Here is a 19,511-nt window from a genome sequence, read left to right on the forward strand (position 1 = left end):
TACCATCATTATTATTATTACTCAATAAATACGAATGACTGATTGACAGGTCTAGCAACACCACGCTGGGGGGCGGGGTTGGGGGGGAATATACCCCTCACTGAGCATTCATTCAATCATATTTATTGAGCACTTACTGTGTGCAGAACACTGTACTAAGCTCTCGGGAAGTACAAGTTGGCAACATATAGAGACGGTCCCTACCCAACAACGGGCTCATAGTCTGGAAGGGGGAGACAGACAACAAAACAGACCATGTAGACAGGTGTCAAGTCATCGGAACAAATGGAATTAAAGCTAAATGCACATCATTAACAAAATAAATAGAATAGTAAATATGTACAAGGAAAATAAATAGAGTTTCAAGTGGCTGAAGAAAAGTTATGGGTATGTGGTTTAAAAAAAATTCTCAAGGTTGTCGTGGCAGTGAAATTGGTTGTTTTCTAATGATAATAATATGTATTTGATAAGTTGATCCTACGTGCCAAACACTGTACTAAGCACTGGGGTAGATATAAGATCTGGTACCCAATTTGGATGTATAAAGAGGCACCACATCCTCCCTCCACCCCTCAGACAGGCAGGAAAAAGGGACAGTTGAGGCCATTATGTCTCAGCTTTCACTCAAGAAGCAACTAACTACCCTCTTTTTTATGGTATTTGTTAAGTACTTACTAAGTGCTAGGCACTGTACTAAGCACTGGGGTAGACGTATACTAATTAGGTTGGACACAGCATGGCTTAGTCTCAAGAGCATGGGCATGGGTTCTTATCCCGGCTCCGCCACTTTTCTGCTATGTAACCTTGGGCAAGTCACTTCACTCCTCTGGGCCTCAGTTACCTCATCTGTAAAATGGGGATTGAGACTGTGAGCCCCATGTGGGACAACCTGATTACCTTGTAATTACCCCAGTGCTCAGAACAGTGCTTGGCACATAGTAAGCGCTTAACAAATACCATAATTATTATTAATTATTATTATTATCCCACATGGAGCTCACTGTCTTAATCCCCATTTTATAGGTGAGGTAACTGAGGCACAGAGAAGTGAAGCAACTTGCCCAAAGTCCCACAGCAGACAAGTGGCGGAGCCGGGATTAGAACCCAGGTCCTTCTGACCCCCGGGCCCGTGCTCTACCCCCTAGGCTGTGCTGCTTCTCGTGGAGATGTGAGAAATGAAGAGAGAAGTGGTCCTCTTGCAGAGATACGTTCCCTACCTCATTTCTGTCTAAACAACCCGAGGCCTAGGCCTCGTGGGCTGAACTCGAATACAAGCTAATGTGCTTGGCTGGCATCAGGTTAACCGTCGCCACACAAATCTGCCAAATTCAGCCGGAGGGAGAGAATGTCCTTTCCTTAATGGAATTCTAATAAGGTTGGGAAGTCGATTAGGAACTGAGTCAGTTAACTGGAGTCCTAAACCACTGCCATCCTCACTTTTACCTCATTTAATTCCCCTCAATTCTCCTCTGGGCCTTGCTCAATTCAAGCAAGTGCAAATCTAAAGGTGGGCTGGATTCTATATCATATCCAGTGGTAGACGGAGGCAGTCATAACCAAAGTTTAGGCTGCATCTTTCTCTCGTGGATTTTTTTTTTTGGCTTTACAGTGAAAACAGGTGGTTCCGCAGTTCCACTCTGTTCAGATTTGCAGACTAAAGGAAGTCTTCCGCAATGACCTCTTTCACACATTTGCATGGACAGATGGGGGCAGACGGGAAAAGGTGGAGGAGAAAGAAGAAAAGATCAAACCCTGTAGGGATACACTGGAACACGATGGTTGCCCCATTTTTCATTAAATGACCTTCAGTCCTTGTGCCCAGAGGTGATTCCCCTGACCGTCAGATTGTGGGCATGTGCACAAGGCAGGCAAATGGGTTGAAATAATGCCACAGAAGGATGCAGAAACTTCACTCATTCATTTCACTGAGGACAGAATTTCACCTTTTCCAAGATAGCTTTCATCTCGGAGCAAATTAGAAGTCAAGCAATCGATGGCATTTACTGAGCACTTAATGTCTACAGAGCACTGTACTAGCGTTTTGGAGAGAACACTACGACAGACTTGGGAGACACGTTCCCTGTCCACAAGGAGCTTACAGTCTATTGGGGGAGACAGACATTAATATAAATACATAAATTATGGATACATACATAATTTTTTTAATGGTATTCGTTAAGCAATTTCAATGTGCCGGGCATTGTACTAAGCGCCGGGGTGGTTACGGGCTAATCGGGTTGGACACAGTCCCTGTCCCACATGGGGCTCACAGTCTTAATTCCCATTTTATGGATGAGGTAACTGAGGCACAGAGAAGCGAAGTGACTTGCCCAAAGTCCCAGAGCAGACAAGTGGCAGAGCTGGGTAGAAGCCAGGACCTTCTGATTGCCAGGCCCGTGCTCTGACCACTACTCCATACTGCTTCTTATAAGTGCCGTGAGGCGGAGGGTGATGTGCATATCAAGTGCCTTAAGAATGCAGATGGGCAGAGGGGGTAGGGAAATGTGAGCTTAGTCGGGGAAAGTGTCTTGGAGATGTGATTTTTAATAAGATTTTGAAGGTGGGGAGAGTGGTGGTCTCTCATCTATGAAGGAGAAAGCAGAAATCTCGACCTGTTTCTCCCTTCCTTTCTATCGCTTTTCTGTGCGGACTCTAACGCAGTGATCGTTCTCATAAGCAGACTGCTATGTCTGTTCGAGCCCTTCAGAGGTGGAACCAAATGCTGAGGGTCCTAACAATTCAGGTAGAAATCACTGTGACATCAGGGTTTCCTGCTTATGCCACTCCTTTCAGGAGCCAGACGAGGGAAAAAAGAAGGAGAAGAAGAGGAAAACAGTCGGGTTAATCAGGAAAATAAGACTCTCCATCAGACAAGAGGACCAGGGGTGGGGGAATGATTCAGTTCATCGATCGTACAGGATTTATTCTTTGACAAACTTTTCAACCCCACAAAATCCAACCGACCGTATCACGACCCCTTGGTACTGCGGAAGGTTAGAAGCTGTGCCCGAGGAGTGACGCCGGACTGTTTTGGAAAAGGACCCCATAAAGAATGATCGCTGACTGGTGCTCATTGAAATGTAAAGCCAGCTGGTCGGGGACAAGTTATGGTTTGGGACAGACTGGCTGTTACTGGATTTGATAGCTTGGGATAGGACCCAGCTCGGATCTCCGGGCCCTAGAGCCAGGGCTTTATTGCTCTTTAAAAAGGATCAGATTTAAAGGCTGCACGTCTCCAGGAGCTCAAAATGTTCCAAAGGGACCGACTGCCTTTTACAGAAACAAGTCTGCGCTGGGGGAACAAAGTCATAGATAATATCCGACAGACGATCATTGGCCCCACCTTCAAAGCCTTACTGAAGGCACATCTCCTCCAAGAGGCCTTCCCTGATGAAGCCCTCATTTTCTCTTCTCCCACTCCCTTCTGCATCACCCTTACACTTGGGTTTGCTCCCTTTATTCACCCATCCCTCAGCCCCGCAGCACCTATGTACAGATCCTTAATTATGTATTGATATTAATGCCCGCCTCCCCCTCTAGACCGTAAGCTCGTCGTGGACAGGGAAATGTTGGCCGGCTCTATTGGATGGCACTCCCCCAAGTGCTTGATTCAGTGCTCTGTCCACAGTGAGCGCTCAATAAGCATGATAAGATCAATCAATCAATTTATTGAGCACCTGCTGTATGCAGAATCTTACAGTAAGTGCCTGGGGGAGTACACTAGAGGAAAAAGGCCATTTCTCCCCACAAGAAGCTTACACTCTAATAGGGAGAAGGCAAAAAACTAACTTGCAGATAAGAGGACAAGAGAAAGTTAATTCAATAGATACAAAAGTACTTCGGGAGGCTGTGAGCACGTAAGAAAAAGAAAAGAAATTCTCCCAAGCACTAAGTACAGTGCTCTTCAGACAATAAATACCACTGATGGATTGATTGATCATGAGTGTCCCGGTAAAACCTTTTTTTGGTGTTTTCTTTAGAGCCCTGCCTACGCACCTGTATATCTGGAACTCTGCAGTGCCCTTAGGGACCACCCAAACTGAAATCATTTGCCCTTGGCCCAATCCCATTAAGCTTGGCTAATAAGTGCCGGCTAACCAGCGTGCGAGCACTGCCATATCTTCGGCTCTCCCGGGTCGGCACCTTCAATTCAGTCTTTCCAAGTCAGATGTGAAAAAACTGTCCCGGTTATTAGGTCATTAAATAATCAGGTCCCTAGTTCTTGCCTCAGTTGTAAGCTGTAAGTTCCATACAGGTGCAGCGAGGAAAAAAAAGAACGTGTCAGGAACAGTTTTCAGCGATGCAAAACCCAGCCACAGACTTACCCTTGTGGCCTCTGGCAAGGAGAAGAAAAGGGAAGGCTATCTCTGAGACATGACAATGCTCAGTATGGGATCTCTATGAACGGAGGCAAACGATGAAATAAATAACCTCCATTAATTGCTTCTGTTTCTTGTGTAGGAATGACACAATCACAGTAAGCCTAATTCTTATGTGCCTGAGTTCCTCAACACAACCAACTCTAAATCCCTTCTCCCTTCTCTTCCCCTCCCCTTCCTCCCGCTCCACCCCTGCCCCTCTCACTGCCACCCAACAGCTCCCAGAAACTCATGCAGCCTGGCCTCTTCCTCTCAGGCTCGGATGCTAACCGTGGCTGAACCAGCAAGGCGAATTTCCCTGGCCATTCTCCTCCTGCCTCTTGCAAGTGAATAAAGTCGCCTGTGTCGCTAACACATTCCAGGTCACGCACCCACACAAACATTATTACACTTCAAAATTACTTTTAAATTACCATCTTTAAGGCTTTACCCTTGTCTCAGGCTCTGAAAATCGTAACGTGGAGCAAGGATGTCACCCAGTGGCCGAAAGAGATCATTTCCGATATTCCTCATATGATTTCCCTGCCTCATCTCTTCAGAGATAATGTCAATTGTTAAAAAAAAAGAGTCGAAATAAGACACTGGACATTTTCCTCATGAAAATATTGAAATGTTAAATCTGTGCCCCACTGTGGCTGGCTCGGAAAGCAGGGAATAAAAGCAGAACTGCCTCTCTCTTTTAGGCTAGCCAGATGACAAGCGAATGCAATGCCGCTACATAGGCAAGCAGGCTGCAAGACAGGCAGGAGACCTGTCAAAATAATGGATCGTAGCCCTTTTCCGGCCCCCAATGATGCAATCTCTCCATAATATTTTCTCTTTCCAATTTCCTTGTTTCTAAACTCCCTCAAACCCTGGGGCAAGAATCTGCTCAGGCACTACAACTACACAACCTGGAGAAATTCTAATAAAAACAACATTATGCATTCAATGCTCCAGAAAAGCGAAGAGTCACTGTTTTAATGCCACTGTTGGTCTCATCTCCAGCGTTGATCTTTTCCTGATAATGAGCAGCTGCTCATGGCGACGCAGCTGGACAAATAGCACCATTAACACCCTGGTCCCAAGAGCAACTGCCACTTAGAAATGAAAACAGCTTGGACCGAGGAGAAAGCTTCTGCTGTCGCCTTCCTCTCGGCTTCTTCAAGAGAGCAGTTCTCTCCAAAGTTGGGGTTAGGACGGGTTTCCCCATAGATAGGGCACGAGCTCAGCTACAGTGATGACAAAGGGTACATTCTTTTCTAGTCGGAGAGGAGCCGCACTGAGTAATCTTTCATTAATATCCTGTTTACGTTGTCAGTGAATAGAGCGCTCAGTGCGATCCTCTTATTTATTGCTTATACCTTCCGTTTCCCATATTGTACTCTCTCAAACACTTAGTACAATGCTTTGCACACAGTAGGCCCTCAATAAAGCATTGACTGATTGATTCATCCTCCGATTGGAATGCCAATCAATGGTATTTACTGAGCACGTACTACTTACTGTATCAGGCCCCTCCATAAATACAAACATTAAATGATTAAACCTTGTCAATCACCAAGTAAGGGAACAAACCTAATGAAAAGGCACAACCAGTGCATCACAAGAGGCATTCTGTTCGGTTAATGAGATCAGCTTGGTTTGCTCTTACATACATCTAGGCAAAGAGGAAACTGGTGTTCTCCCAACAGCTCAGAGTACTTAGAACACCTCTCCTGCACATATCCTATTTCTTAGCACTAACTCATGTACATAGCCCCTTCTTCTTCCTCTTATCCACACCTTATTTAATGTTGTTTCCCTCCACTGGATTGTAAGCTCATTGAAGGCAAACAACAGGTGCATTTTTCTACTCTTTTCTGCCATATGAGGGTCTCAATGAATACTGTTAGGAAGCAACGTGGCTTAGTGGAAAGAGCCTGGGCTTGGGAGTCAGAGGTCGTGGGTTCTAAGCCTGGCTCCGCCACATAGAAGCTGTGTGACTTTGGGCAAGTCACTCAACTTCTCTGGGCCTCAGTTCCCTCATCTGTAAAATGGGGATTAAGGCTGTGAGCCCCACGTGGGACAACCTGATGACCTTGTATCTACCCCGGTGTTTAGAGCAGTGCTTGGCACATAATAAGCGCTTAACGAATGCCATCAGCATCGTTATTATTATTGTAATTATTGATGGGTTGAGTGGTAAAGTCCTGCCGAGTGGGGCAAACCCAAACATACTTTCAAAAGGCACCGATGCTCTAATCCCAATAGGAGATGTCCCGGGAAACGAGTCACCTCACGCTTTAAGGGAGGAAGAGAGGGATGGGGTTAGTAGGTTGGCCCGGCCCCCGTAGCTCAGTGGAAAGAGCCCAGGCTTTGGGGTCAGAGGTCATGGGTTCGAATCCCGGCTCTGCCAGTTGTCAGCTGTGTGACTTTGAGCAAGTCACTTAACTTCTCTGTGCCTCAGTTACCTCATCTGGAAAATGAGGATGAATGTAAGCCCCGCGTGGGACAACCTGATCACCTTGTAACCTCCCCAGCGCTTAGAACAGTGCTTTGCACATAGTAAGCGCTTAATAAATGCCATCATCATTATTATTATTATTATTATTATTATAGGTATGTTGTTAGTCCTGCTCTGATTGGCTGAGAAGCTCAAGGCCTCTCCCACACCTATGGTGTACACACACACACACACACACACACACACACACACACACACACACACACACACACACACACACTCTAGTTTTCTAAACCACCAGACTCCTTATCCCTCCCCTTCAAGTCGTCCTTTTACTGGATGCCTGATATAAAGACTTTGCAGGAAATGGGTACAAGTCTGCGGGATTCATTTTCCATGGCTTTTCTTGCCTATTCCTGTGACCCAAGAGATCTGTGTCAGTCAATCAATCAATCAGTAGCATTTATGGAGCACTTATCTGTGTGTGGAGCACTGCACTAAGCATTTGGGAGAGCATGATACAACAAAGTTGCTTGTGCCCTGCCCACAATGAACTTGTAGCCTAGAGTGGGAAGACAGAGAGTAAAAAAAAATTAATATAGTATAAATGAATAAATATAACTAATATATACATATATACACATACATATATACATAAATGATGTGGGGCTGAGGGTTGGGGAATGTCAAACCCTGAAAGGGTAAAGATCCAAATGCATAAGGGATGCAGAAGGGAAAGGGGGTCGAGATAAAGAGGGCTGAATCTGGGAAGGCCTCTTGGAGGAGGTGTATCCTTATTAAGTCCTTCCCTGATGCCATCGATTTACCACCGTCTTTCTATATAAGGCCATGGTATTTGCACTGAATCCTCAGACTAACAGGCCATCCAATAATAATAATAATAATTATGGTATTTGTTAAGCCCTTACTAAGTGCCAGGCACTGTTCTAAGCGCTGGGGTAGATACAAAATAATCGGGTTGGACATGGTCTCCGTCCCACAGAGGGCTCATAATCCTAATCCCCATTTTACAGATGAGGGAACTGAGGCACAGAGAAGTTAAGTGACTTGCCTAAGGTCACTCAGCAAACAAGTGGCAGAGTGGGATTAGAACCCAGGTCTTTCTGACTCGAAACCACAACCAACCCCCTTAGAGTTTTTGAGATTTCATTCTGGGGACAGATATAGTGCTGTAAACACAACTTCCTCTCCCATCAAAAGAATAACCAGAACGAGTCCCAAATTGGTTCTCCCTTGAGTAGCTACACTAGAAATAAACAGTTCTAACTTGGTTCATTCTCCTTGCCAGGTAGCAGGTAAGAATGGGCATAAAACTACAGCAGCGTGTAATTGGTGTGCTATACATACTTGAAGTTATCACAGCTGGCATCTTCAGAAAATTAACTCCCTGGAATTAGTCATCTTGAAACAGATTTAATTGTCAGTATGGTCTCTGAACTTCATCGCTGATACAGGATAGAAAAGGATACATGCACGCGCGCGCACAAACACAGAGCAGTTCTTCATTTAGAAGAAGAAGCTACTGATGGTGAGGTCCTATCCAAGAGTGCAAGTTTGGCTAAAAAGATCGAAGTGGGGCAAACACTCCTCCCACCCACCACTGTCTGGATGTGAGGAAAGGTCTTTCCATGCTTGTCCTTTCCCAGCCCCGTCTCTTTTTTTCAAGCTCATCTCCCAGCACCCCGATCTTCACAAAGCCTTCGCTTGTGACTTGCCCAAGATCACACAGCAAGCAATTGGCAGAGCCAGGATTAGAATCCAGGTCCTCGGACTCCTAGGCCCGTGCTTTTTCCACTAGGCCATGCTGCTTCTCAGGACCTTGTTGTTGGTAATCCTGTCCTGTCACTTGATAATAAGAAAAATAATAATTGTGGTATTGTTACGCCAGCACAGTACTAAACGCTGGGGTGGATACAAGCAAATCGGGATGGACACATTCCCTGTCCCACGTAGGGCTCACATTCTCAATCCCCATTTTACAGACGAGGTAACTGAGGCCCAGAGAACGGAAGTGACTGGCCCAAGGTCACCCACCAGGCATGTGGCAGAGCCGGACCTTCTGACTCTCAGGCCTGTGCTCTAGCCAATACGTCACGCTGCTTCTCATGAAGTTTCTCTTGATGTTAAACTTGGCATTTGTAGGTGATGCTAATGCAATTGCTCGAGCAGCTGGAGGTGTCTTCCACAGTCTTGGGTCCCCAAAACATAGTCTTATAGCCCTTCACCTTGGAATGCTTCTTAAAGTGGCAGTGCCACCACACCCTAGTCTGTCTCGCAGCCTACCAAAGGCCAGGTTGGCTGTCCCCACAAGACGGCCAGCTTCTGGGGGCAGGATTGCACCGTACTCTTCCCAAGGGCTTGGGCTTCGCATTCAGGAAATGCTCAATAAATACCACTAATTGATTCTGCTTCCTATCTTTATGTCTACTGGGGCAGGATCGGGTCTACCAACTATACTGCACTGTGCTCTCCCCCAGGACTGTGCCTTTGCGCTCAGGAAACACTCAATAAATCCCACAGATTGATTCTGCGTTCTATCTTTTCGTCTGTCGTCGTGCTGCTGGATGGTTTCAGCAGCAGAATTTGGTGGACGCTTTAAGTTCCGCGTTGGGACGAAAACCTCCGGTTGTGCGTAAGGCGTGCACAGCAATCCACAAGCATTTGCGTGTCTTTCCGTGTACGTGCCTCTAGAGTACAGTCAGCTGCATGTAGCAGTTTCTGAATTAATACCCAAGACTTTTCATGATCCTTGTTGCCTGTTGAGTAGGAAGAGTTTCCCCAAAAGGTCAGTCAATCGGTGGAATTTATCAAACCCTTACTGTGTGCAGAGCACCGTACGTGAGAGAATATAGCAGAGATGGTAGCCGTATCCCTTGCCATGAGGTGAGACTCTAGAGAGGGAGAAAGAAATGACTATAACTATGCTACAGCTATGTTTGTAATACTGTGGGGCTGAGGGTGGCGTGAATACCAAGTGCCTAAAGGGTGGGAATCAATCAATCAATCAATCAATCGTATTTATTGAGCGCTTACTGTGTGCAGAGCACTGTACTAAGTGCTTGGGAAGTCCAAGTTGGCAACATATAGAGACGGTCCCTACCCAACAGTTGGGCTCACAGTCTAGGAGGGGGAGATAGAGAACAAAACCAAACATATTAACAAAATAAAATAAATAGAATAGATACCATCATCATCATCAATCGTATTTATTGAGCGCTTACTATGTGCAGAGCACTGTACTAAGCGCTTGGGAAGTACAAATCGCCAACATATAGAGACAGTCCCTACCCAACAGTGGGCTCACAGTCTAAAAGGGGGAGACAGAGAACAAAACCAAACATACTAACAAAATAAAATAAATAGAATAGATATTATATTTGCCCACTTGAATTAAACCCAAGCAGGTGATCCATCATTATGGAGCTGAGTGAATCTCCTAGGCATTTCCCCAACTCATGAATAATACACCAGAGCAATTAAAAATGGATCCAGTTTACAGTCTTTTTGGGCACAAAACTAGAGTTTGCCTGACATCTAACTTTGGATTACCATCGCTATAAAGGCTTTAGGCTGTAAAAGCTTCTTGACTGCAAGCTTGTATTTGGAAGGGACTGTGTCTGCCAACTGCATTATATTGTTATATTGTACTCTTTCAAACGTGCTCTGTGCACAGAAAAGGATCAACAAATATAATTGATTGACCGATTAATTGGGCTTACCTGTTGTTCATCACAAATGTATTTGCTGGCACTGAAGAAATGGTTTTGCTATAGATATCAAAAGCACATCAAAATTCAGGACCTTCACTACAAACACCAAGCATAAGTTTTGATTGCTCATGCATAATATCCTTTTTGATATACTTAGACCTCTCCATAGCAGCTATTTCAGACTTCAATTACTGATTATGGAATGCTTTATTTACTTTCTACATAGAGAAAAGCCATTAGATAATTATCTCCTATGTCTCAATGTTAATACAGTAGAATGCTAGCTAATGTATTTCAGAATAAAGAATAGGCTATTAGTCTGATTTTGAAGATGACATAACCCTTGGTCCAAATTTAAGTGCTTCATATTTTCAACGTATCATACTGAAACAATGTAGCTGAAAGCTACAGAAAAGTGGCTGGAAGTCAGAAAGAACTGGGGTTCTAATCCCTGCTCTGCCACTTTTCATTCATTCATTCAACCGTATTTATTGAGCGCTTACTGTGTGCAGAGCACTGTACTAAGCGCTTGGGAAGTACAAGATTGCAACATAGAGAGACGGTCCCTACCCAACGGCGGGCTCACAGTCTAGAAGGGGGAGACAGACAACAAAACAAGACATATTAACAAAATAAAGTAAATAGAATAAATTTGTACAAATAAAATAAATAAATAAATACGCACGTGACTCCGAGACACACTCTCTGACAAGCGGCAACGCCAGTTGTTGGCTTTCTGCGTTCTCGGGAATAATTGGACTTAATGGTAAGTGGGAGGCCAGGAGATCTAGTATTTACCAGGAAGGAATAATCCAGCTCCTTCATCATCATCAGTGGTTACTGAGGGCCTGCTTCATTCATTCATTCATTCATTCACTCATTCAATTGTATTTATTGAGCACTTACTGTGTGCAGAACACTGCACTAAGCGCCTGGGAAGTACAAGCTGGCAACACATAGAGACGGTCCCTACCCAACAGTGGGCTCACTACTTCACTTGTCTGCCACGTGACCCTAGGCAAGAATCTTCTCTTCTTTGTGGCTCGGTTACTTTATCTATAAAATGTGGATTAAGATTGCGAGCCCCACCTGGGACATGAACTATGTCTAACCCGAGTAACTTGTATCTACCCCAGCGCTTAGTACGGTGCCTGGCACATAGTAAGCGCTTAACAAAGCAGCATGACCTAGTGGGTAGAGCATGGGCCTGGGCGTCTGAAGGAACTGGATTCTAATCCCGGCTCTGCCACTCGTCTGTTAGGCTATCTTAATCAATCAATCAATCACTCAATCGTATTTATTGAGCACTTACTGTGTGCAGAGCACTGTACTAAGCGCTTGGGAAGTACAAGTTGGCAACATATAGAGACAAGGCTCAGCTGCCTCATCTGTAAAATGGGGATTAAGAATGTGAGTCCCATGTGGGACGTGGACTATGTCCAACCTTATATCTACCTGGCACATAGTAAGCACTTAACAAATACCATTTAAAAAAACCACGTTTTTTAAAACGCCTTTAAAAAAAAGCACGGGAAATCCTTTGCAGACACGTCTTTATTCCCTGGAAGGAATTCAGCTGGCAGGTCTCTCGCGATGAGCCGTCGGAAACGCCCTGGTCCAGCTCAGTCGGTCTGTGAGCTCTGGTGTTGGTTCAGCCACTCGTTCAATCGTATCTACTGAGCGCTGACTGTGTGCAGAGCACTGTACTAAGCGCTCGGGAGTATCAATAAACGGACGCATTCCCTGCCCATAACGAGCTTCTGGTCTAGCAGGAAAGAGCTCTAGGTTCTAGTCCCACTGCTCCCAACAGGGGCTGTGGGATCGGGAATGAGGGTTTCTGCCTGGGACCACTTGAGCATTCCATGAGGTTATGTGATACTCTCACGGGAATATTGAAAAATGGCTGGCTAATGTGGGCGGCAAAGGGCAAAGTGGCCATCGAGCCAGAGGCCTGCTAGGTCCTGGCATAGCATCAGTACATGTGCCCGTCACTGGGGCCATTAATGGGTTTTGCAGGAAAAGCTTCTCTGTGGCCACTTCACAGTGTGCTGCCCCCCACCCCCCTCCGCCCCCTTCCTCACTCCCTCCACTCCGTGCCTGGGTAGAAACACGAGTGGTAGAAACGAGAGATTGCGAGTGGCACTGCATACTATGTGCCAAGCACTGTACTAAGGCCCGGGATGGATATGCCCAGGTTGGACGCAATCCCTCTCCCACGTGGCATGCATATGGGATTCACAGTCTAAGTGGGAGAGAGAACAGGTATTCAACCCCCATTTTGCAGATGACAAAACTGAGGCTCTGGGAAGTTACATTAACTTGCCCAAGGTCACACAGCATGTAAGTGGGGAAACTGAGATTAGAACCCAGGTCTTCTCACCTCCAGGCTCTTTCCGTTACTTGGGCACACTGATTCTCCCTGCTTCTTTAGCACTTAGTACAGTGCTCTGCACACAGTAAGCGCTCAATAAATACGACTGAATGAATGAATGAATGCTGAGCCCTGCCCTAAACAGGGTAGAGAGAGGGAGAAGAATAATGGTTGGGAGGAAGAAGCATAGGGAAGTGCTTTCCGGAACTTTTCCAGGAAAGTCGGGTGAAGGAACTAAATGATCTGACACTGGGGAGCCCAATATACAAGCCACAACTTAGTCCAGTGCTTTGCACACAGTAAGCGCTCAATAAATACGATTGATTGATTGATTGATTGATTGGAAAAAAAGACGGGACTCTGCGGCAAAGGGTTGGATGGAAATTAATTTGTCGTGGGAGGGTGCTGAAAAGAAGGGGTTTTCAGAGGAAAGCACGATAGTGGACATGAGATTGGGGGAAAAGCAGCTGTATCTTGAAGCAGAGGGAAGGAAGGACTAGTCCCATAGTTTCTAAAGTTTGTTAATGTGAATATTTTCACAACATAAAAATAAAGAAAACAGTTCTCCGGATGTGTCACTATCTCGGTGCCAAACACGCTCTCCCGGGGGGAGGCAGGAGCAGACAGGCCAAGCTGCTCCATCTTCAGCCATCCCTACTGAGCTTGGCTCTGAACTCCTCCCTTTCCCCCGTGGCTCAGTGGAAAGAGCCCGGGCTTTGGAGTCAGAGGTCATAGGTTCAAATCCCTGCTCCACCACTTGTCAGCTGTGTGACTTTGGGCAAGTCACTTCACTTCTCTGGGTCTCAGTTCCCTCATCTGGAAAATGGGGATTAAGACTGTGATTCCCCTGTGGGACAACCTGATCACCTTGTAACCTCCCCAGCGCTTAGAACAGTGCTTTGCACATAGTAAGCGCCTAATAAATGCCATTAAAAAAAAAAAAAACACATTTCATCTTTCCCATCTCTGCACCTCACCTCCAGCAGGCCAGATCGAGGCAAGGCCCTTGGGGCTGGGGAGGGCCGATGCGTCAGAAGGGTGACGATGAGGCCCCAGATGTACAATCCTGGGCCGCCATAAAACACCTCACCTTAAATTTGTCCACTTCTGCCTTGGAACATGCGACGTGGTAAGACGGCACCTGAATCACAACGAGAAAAACACCTCTGGTAAATAGAAATGTCTCACTTCCACAGAGGGTTCCGATTTTCGAAAGCAAACTGTGGTGTGGCTCTTTCTTCATGAGTTACAATTTCAAAAAAAGCTTAAAAAGTAACATAATACCGTAATAAGCAATAGCCAGTCACTTGACACACGGAAAATAATGCAGCATCACATTAGTGCCTTTTGACAGTCTTACAGTTACAAGGATTAAGTGTCAAATGATGTCCAGATTTCATGTTAACCTTTCCGTTAAACTATGTTTATATCCTTTCTGGAAAAAAAAAAAAAGCCCTGGAACATTTGTCCCAGACAGCTATCACTTCCATAAATGAAGCTTTATTTATTAACTTTTAATGGTATTTGTTAAGCAGCAACAATGTGCCTTGCACTGTACTGAGCACTGTGCTATGTACAAGCTAATCAGTCCATGTCCCACATGAGGCTCACCGTCTTAATCCCCATTTTACAGATAACTGAGACACAGAGAAGTTAAATTACTGGTCCAAGGTCACACGGCAGACAGCTGGTGGAGCCAGGATTGTAATCATCATCATCATCAATTGTATTTATTGAGCGCTTACTATGTGCAGAGCACTGTACTAAGCACTTGGGAAGTACAAATTGGCAACATATAGAGACAGTCCCTACCCAACAGTGGGCTTAATCCCCGTAATCAATTGATGGTACTTATTGAGCGCTTACTGTGTGCAGAGCATTGTGCTAAGCACTTAGGAGAGTACAATTCGATAGAGTTGGTAGGCCCGTTCTCTGCCCCAAAGACACTGTAATGCAGAACAGATTACAGTTGATGCCGCCTTAAAAGTTATAAATGTTGACTGTGGGAAATATTTTTTTAAAATGTATGTTGAAGAATCCAGCCTATTTTCACAAGAAGAATGTCCCACCATCACATTTTTAAATGGTATTTGTTAAGCGCTTACTATGTTGCACGGTGAGTGCTGGGGTAGATAAAGCTAATCAGGTTGGACACACTGCATCTCCCATTTGGGACTCTCAGTCTTAATCCTCATTTTACAGTTGAAGGAACTGAGGTACGGAGAAGTTAAGCAACTTGCCCACAGTCACACAGCAGGCAGGTGGTGGAGGTGGAATTAGAACCCAGGTCCTCTATCTCCCAGGCCCCTGCTCTATCCACTAGGCCACTTCTTTTCAGGTCACTCTTCTTACCGGTGCTCAACACCAGTCACCAGGGCCAAGTTTCTGCCCTGATCCTCCAGGGACAGCTCTTCCTTGAGACCAATCAATCAATCAATCATATTTATTGAGCACTTACTGTGTGCAGAGCACTAAACTAAGCACTTGGGACAGTACAGTCTGAGTTGGTAGACATATTCCCTTCCCAAAACAAGCTTACATTTTCCAGGAATATGCTCCCGACTAACTGAAGGCAGTCATGGGCCCCTCTGGTTTCCAGTCCCGATTTATCAGGGGTTTTTCCGGCGTTCATTCTTAATACGAGAACAGGCTTCTCACCAGTAGCTGGAAGAGAGGCGCTCACTGCTCACCAGGAAGGAGAAACACAAAACTCGCTGAGAGGCCCAGACTTGCCGTCTCGATAACAGACGGGCCACGCTAATATTTATTGAGCTGTTTATGGTCCTGGCCGCTCCGTCTAGCACTTGGAAAGCAAACCGACAGCGGATTTAAGTTGAGCTGATCTGAAGTAAATGACAAAAGAATTGCTATTGACAAACGCAAAGGACTCCGCCATTAAGAAATAAAGTACACTTTTGCCGCGAACAGCAGGTCTTTAGCCGAGAAGAGTGATGAACCGCTGAGAATGAATGGACAATTGATTAGGAACAACCTGCCAGAAGGAACCTCTAAATGCATCGAGCACCATTCTCCGGAATTCCAGAACAAGACCCCGACAGGCTTCAGGACCATGTTATCAGACGGATGTCTAGATACTGCGCTAATCAGCTTCCGCTGTCAAGTGCTAAAGGAATTACTTTCTGTTTAGATGGGATTTAAGGCTTGAAGAGGTATTTTGGAATCCCTTTTTTTGCTGCCGTGACGCCCTGCAAAAGTCATCCATCACTAAAGTGTTGGAAGACGCACGGGGGACTCAGACTTGGAAATCGAAGGTGACTGCTGGCTTTTAGGTATCACGGAAAGAGTGTAATAGATTGCCCAGGAGATGCGGAGGATCTGACGCTTGAAGGAGGATTTAGCATTGTGAATTGAGGTGTCGGTGTCACACTATTTCAGTTGGATCCTGCACGGTTTATTCAAAATTGGGTCTGCACGAGTGGGATGGCTTTGAGGTCGGTTTTGCATAAAAAACCTGGGTCTGAGATTGGCCGATAGCTGCCGGGGATGGTAAGCTCCTCTAGACTGTAAGCTCACTGTGGGCAGGGAAACTCATCTACCATTCTGTTGCATTGTACTGTCCCAAGCTCTTAGTACGCGGTGAGTGCTCAATAGATACCATCGATGAGGATGATGTTGATGATGAACAACCAGGGCCCTGTGGCCTATTTTTTCTTTGAACGGTATCTGTTAAGCGCTTACTACGTACCAGGCACTGTACTAAGTGCCGGAGTTAATCGGGTTGAACAAAGTCCACGTGGGGCTCACGGTCTTAGTCCCCATTTTACAGGTGAGGTAACTGAGGCTCAGAGAAGTGAAGTCACTTGCCAAAGTCGCACAGCAGACATGTGGTGGAGCGGGGATTAGAACCCAGATCCTTCCGACTCCTAGGCCCAAGCTCTATCCACTAGGCTATGCTCCTTCTCTACTGTGTGCTCTGCACACAGTAAGCGCTCAATAAATCATCAATTGTATTTATTGAGCGCTTACTGTGTGCAGAGCACTGTACTAAGTGCTTGGGAAGTACAAGTTGGCAACATATAGAGACAGTCCCTACCCAACAGTGGGCTCACAGTCTAAAACTGAATGAATGAATAGCAGCCTACCACACTGTTACTGCATATTCAGTTGACATCTCGGTTGTGCTGGAAATTTGCTGGCCTTCATCGGGTACAGAAGACTCCAGGTTTTCCTCTCCTCATCTCTGTCTTCTTCCCTCTGGGACACATCCACACTATGTATCAGCCCCTCCAACTGCCAGATTGTGTAAGCTTACAGAATTCAGTGCTAGAGTGACAATCAACTGCGCTGGGAGCAGCCATTCGGGGAGGGAAGGCTGTGGTGAGCAATGCAAGGATGGCATGTGACAAGAAATCACAGCTGTGAATATGTATCTGATGCATTATACCAGCCTCAGATTTTCTACTTGCCCACATGGCTATAATGATATCAATCAATCAATCAGTCAATCAAACGTATTTATTGAGTGCTTACTGTGTGAAGAGCACTGTACTAAGCGCTATCTGAGAAGGGCCCTGAGGGCATTTGACATTCCTTGCCCACTCTTAATGTTTTTTTTAATCATTGTAGCATTTGTAGAGCGCTTTTAACATGCCAAAGAATCATGCTAGAAACTGGGATAGATACACCGTCCCTGCCCTACAAGGTGCAATCTAAGGGGTAGGGAGAGCAAGTGCCTTACCCCCATTTTATAGATGAGAAAACTGAGGCACCAAGCAATTAAAAGACTTGTCCAACGGACATACAGAAGACCACTGGGAGAGCTGAGACTAAAAGGTGGGTCTTTTGGCTCCCAGTTAAGTGCTAATTCTGCTAGGTCACAATGTCTATTTTATTTTTTTCATGGCATTTGCTAAGCATTTACTTACGTGCCAGGCACTGTGCTGAGCACTGATACAGACACAAGCTAATCAGGTTGGACACAGTCCATGTCCCAGTGGGGCTCATAGTCTTAATCCCCATTTTCAGATGAGGTAACTGAGGCCCAGAGAAGTGAAATGACCAAGGTCACACAGAAGTCATGTAGTGGAGCAGAGATTAGAACCCGGGTCCTTCTGACCCCCGGGCCACGGCTCTATCAACTAAGTCACGCTGCTTAGTCCAGAGTTCAGAAGAAATTCTGAGGACCTGAGAAGCTCAAGATGGACTGCAGAGGTTTAAAGCTGGCCTGCCTAAGATTCACAGAGCTTCGCTCCACTCCTCTGCCTCGTCCCTTAGCTGTATTTTCTATCCACCCAGAAGCCCGCAAAGAAGAACACTCCAGAATGGTTCCCCTGGGATGTAAGCTCATTGCGGGTAGGGAATGTGTCTGTTTATTGTTGTATTGTACTCTCCCAAATGCTTAGTACAGTGCTCTGCACATAGTAAGCACTCAGTGAATACTACTGACCGACTGACAAATCTTGGAGAAAATAGTGACCAACCTTTCAGTCAAGTACAAGCTGGGTTCGGTATTAGGCTGTACCAAAAAAAGCCACCAGTTTTATAGCATTCACCACCTGGGGAGTTTTACGCTGGACAGCGGTTTGTTTAGGTTTAGACCTCGTACTTACATCAAGATACGTGTATATACATATATGTATATATGTTTGTACATATTTATTACTCTATTTATTTATTTACTTGTACATAGCTATTCTATTTATTTTATTTTGTTAGTATGTTTGGTTTTGTTCTCTGTCTCCCCCTTTTAGACTGTGAGCCCACTGTTGGGTAGGGACTGTCTCTAGATGTTGCCAATTTGTACTTCCCAAGCGCTTAGTACAGTGCTCTGCACATAGTAAGCGCTCAATAAATACGATTAAAAAAAAAAAAGAGCCACCGATTGCTTTGCCCAGGATTTCTTCACTTGATCATACATTATTGTGTTGTTGATGCCCAGGCCACAAAAAATGACAAAGGCCTGCAGAAAAGAAACCACACATTAGAAACACCATGCCAACCTCGTTCACTTCAAGTTTATCCTTTCCTGCCTTAACTCAGCCCTCTCTTCTGCCAGACAAAACTATTTCTCCTCCCTTATTGACACCCATGCCCATCACCCCCGCCAGCTCTTCCGTACATTCAACTCCCTTCTCAGGCCCCCGGTTCCTCCCCCTCCTCCTTCCCTCACCCCCAACGATCTGGCCTCCTACTTCATTAACAAAATTAAATCCATCAGGTCCGACCTCCCCAAATTCTCTTCCCCCCTTTCTCCAACCCCCCGGCTCTCAACACTCTCTGCTACTCTCCCATCCTTCCCAGCGGTATCCTCAGAGGAACTCTCCTCCCTCCTCTCAAGTGCTACTCCGGCCACCTGTGCTTCTGACCCCATTCCCTCTCATCTTATGAAATCTCTCGCTCCATCCCTTCTCCCCTCCTTAACTTCCATCTTCAACTGCTCACTCTCCACTGGTTCCTTCCCCTCTGCCTTCAAACATGCCCATGTCTCTCCCATCCTAAAAAAACCCTCTCTTGACCCCACCTCACCTTCTAGTTATCGTCCCATATCCCTCCTACCATTCCTTTCCAAACTCCTTGAACGAGTTGTCTACACGCGCTGCCTAGAATTCCTCAACAACAACTCTCTCCTCGACCCCCTCCAGTCT

At 45.6% G+C, this 19,511-nt stretch overlaps 1 protein-coding gene across 1 annotated transcript in view; it reads right to left on the minus strand.

The window, feature by feature from the left end:
* PDE11A (phosphodiesterase 11A) overlaps positions 1 to 19,511 on the minus strand; it is a 113,978-nt gene that overhangs the window by 68,844 nt on the left and 25,623 nt on the right. The window contains 2 exon segments of the mRNA XM_038751899.1: positions 13,997 to 14,052; positions 18,739 to 18,826. Coding sequence (XP_038607827.1) covers positions 13,997 to 14,052; positions 18,739 to 18,826 — 144 coding nt within the window.

This window comes from Tachyglossus aculeatus, chromosome 9, assembly GCF_015852505.1.
Source record: "Tachyglossus aculeatus isolate mTacAcu1 chromosome 9, mTacAcu1.pri, whole genome shotgun sequence".
Classification (NCBI taxonomy): domain Eukaryota; kingdom Metazoa; phylum Chordata; class Mammalia; order Monotremata; family Tachyglossidae; genus Tachyglossus; species Tachyglossus aculeatus.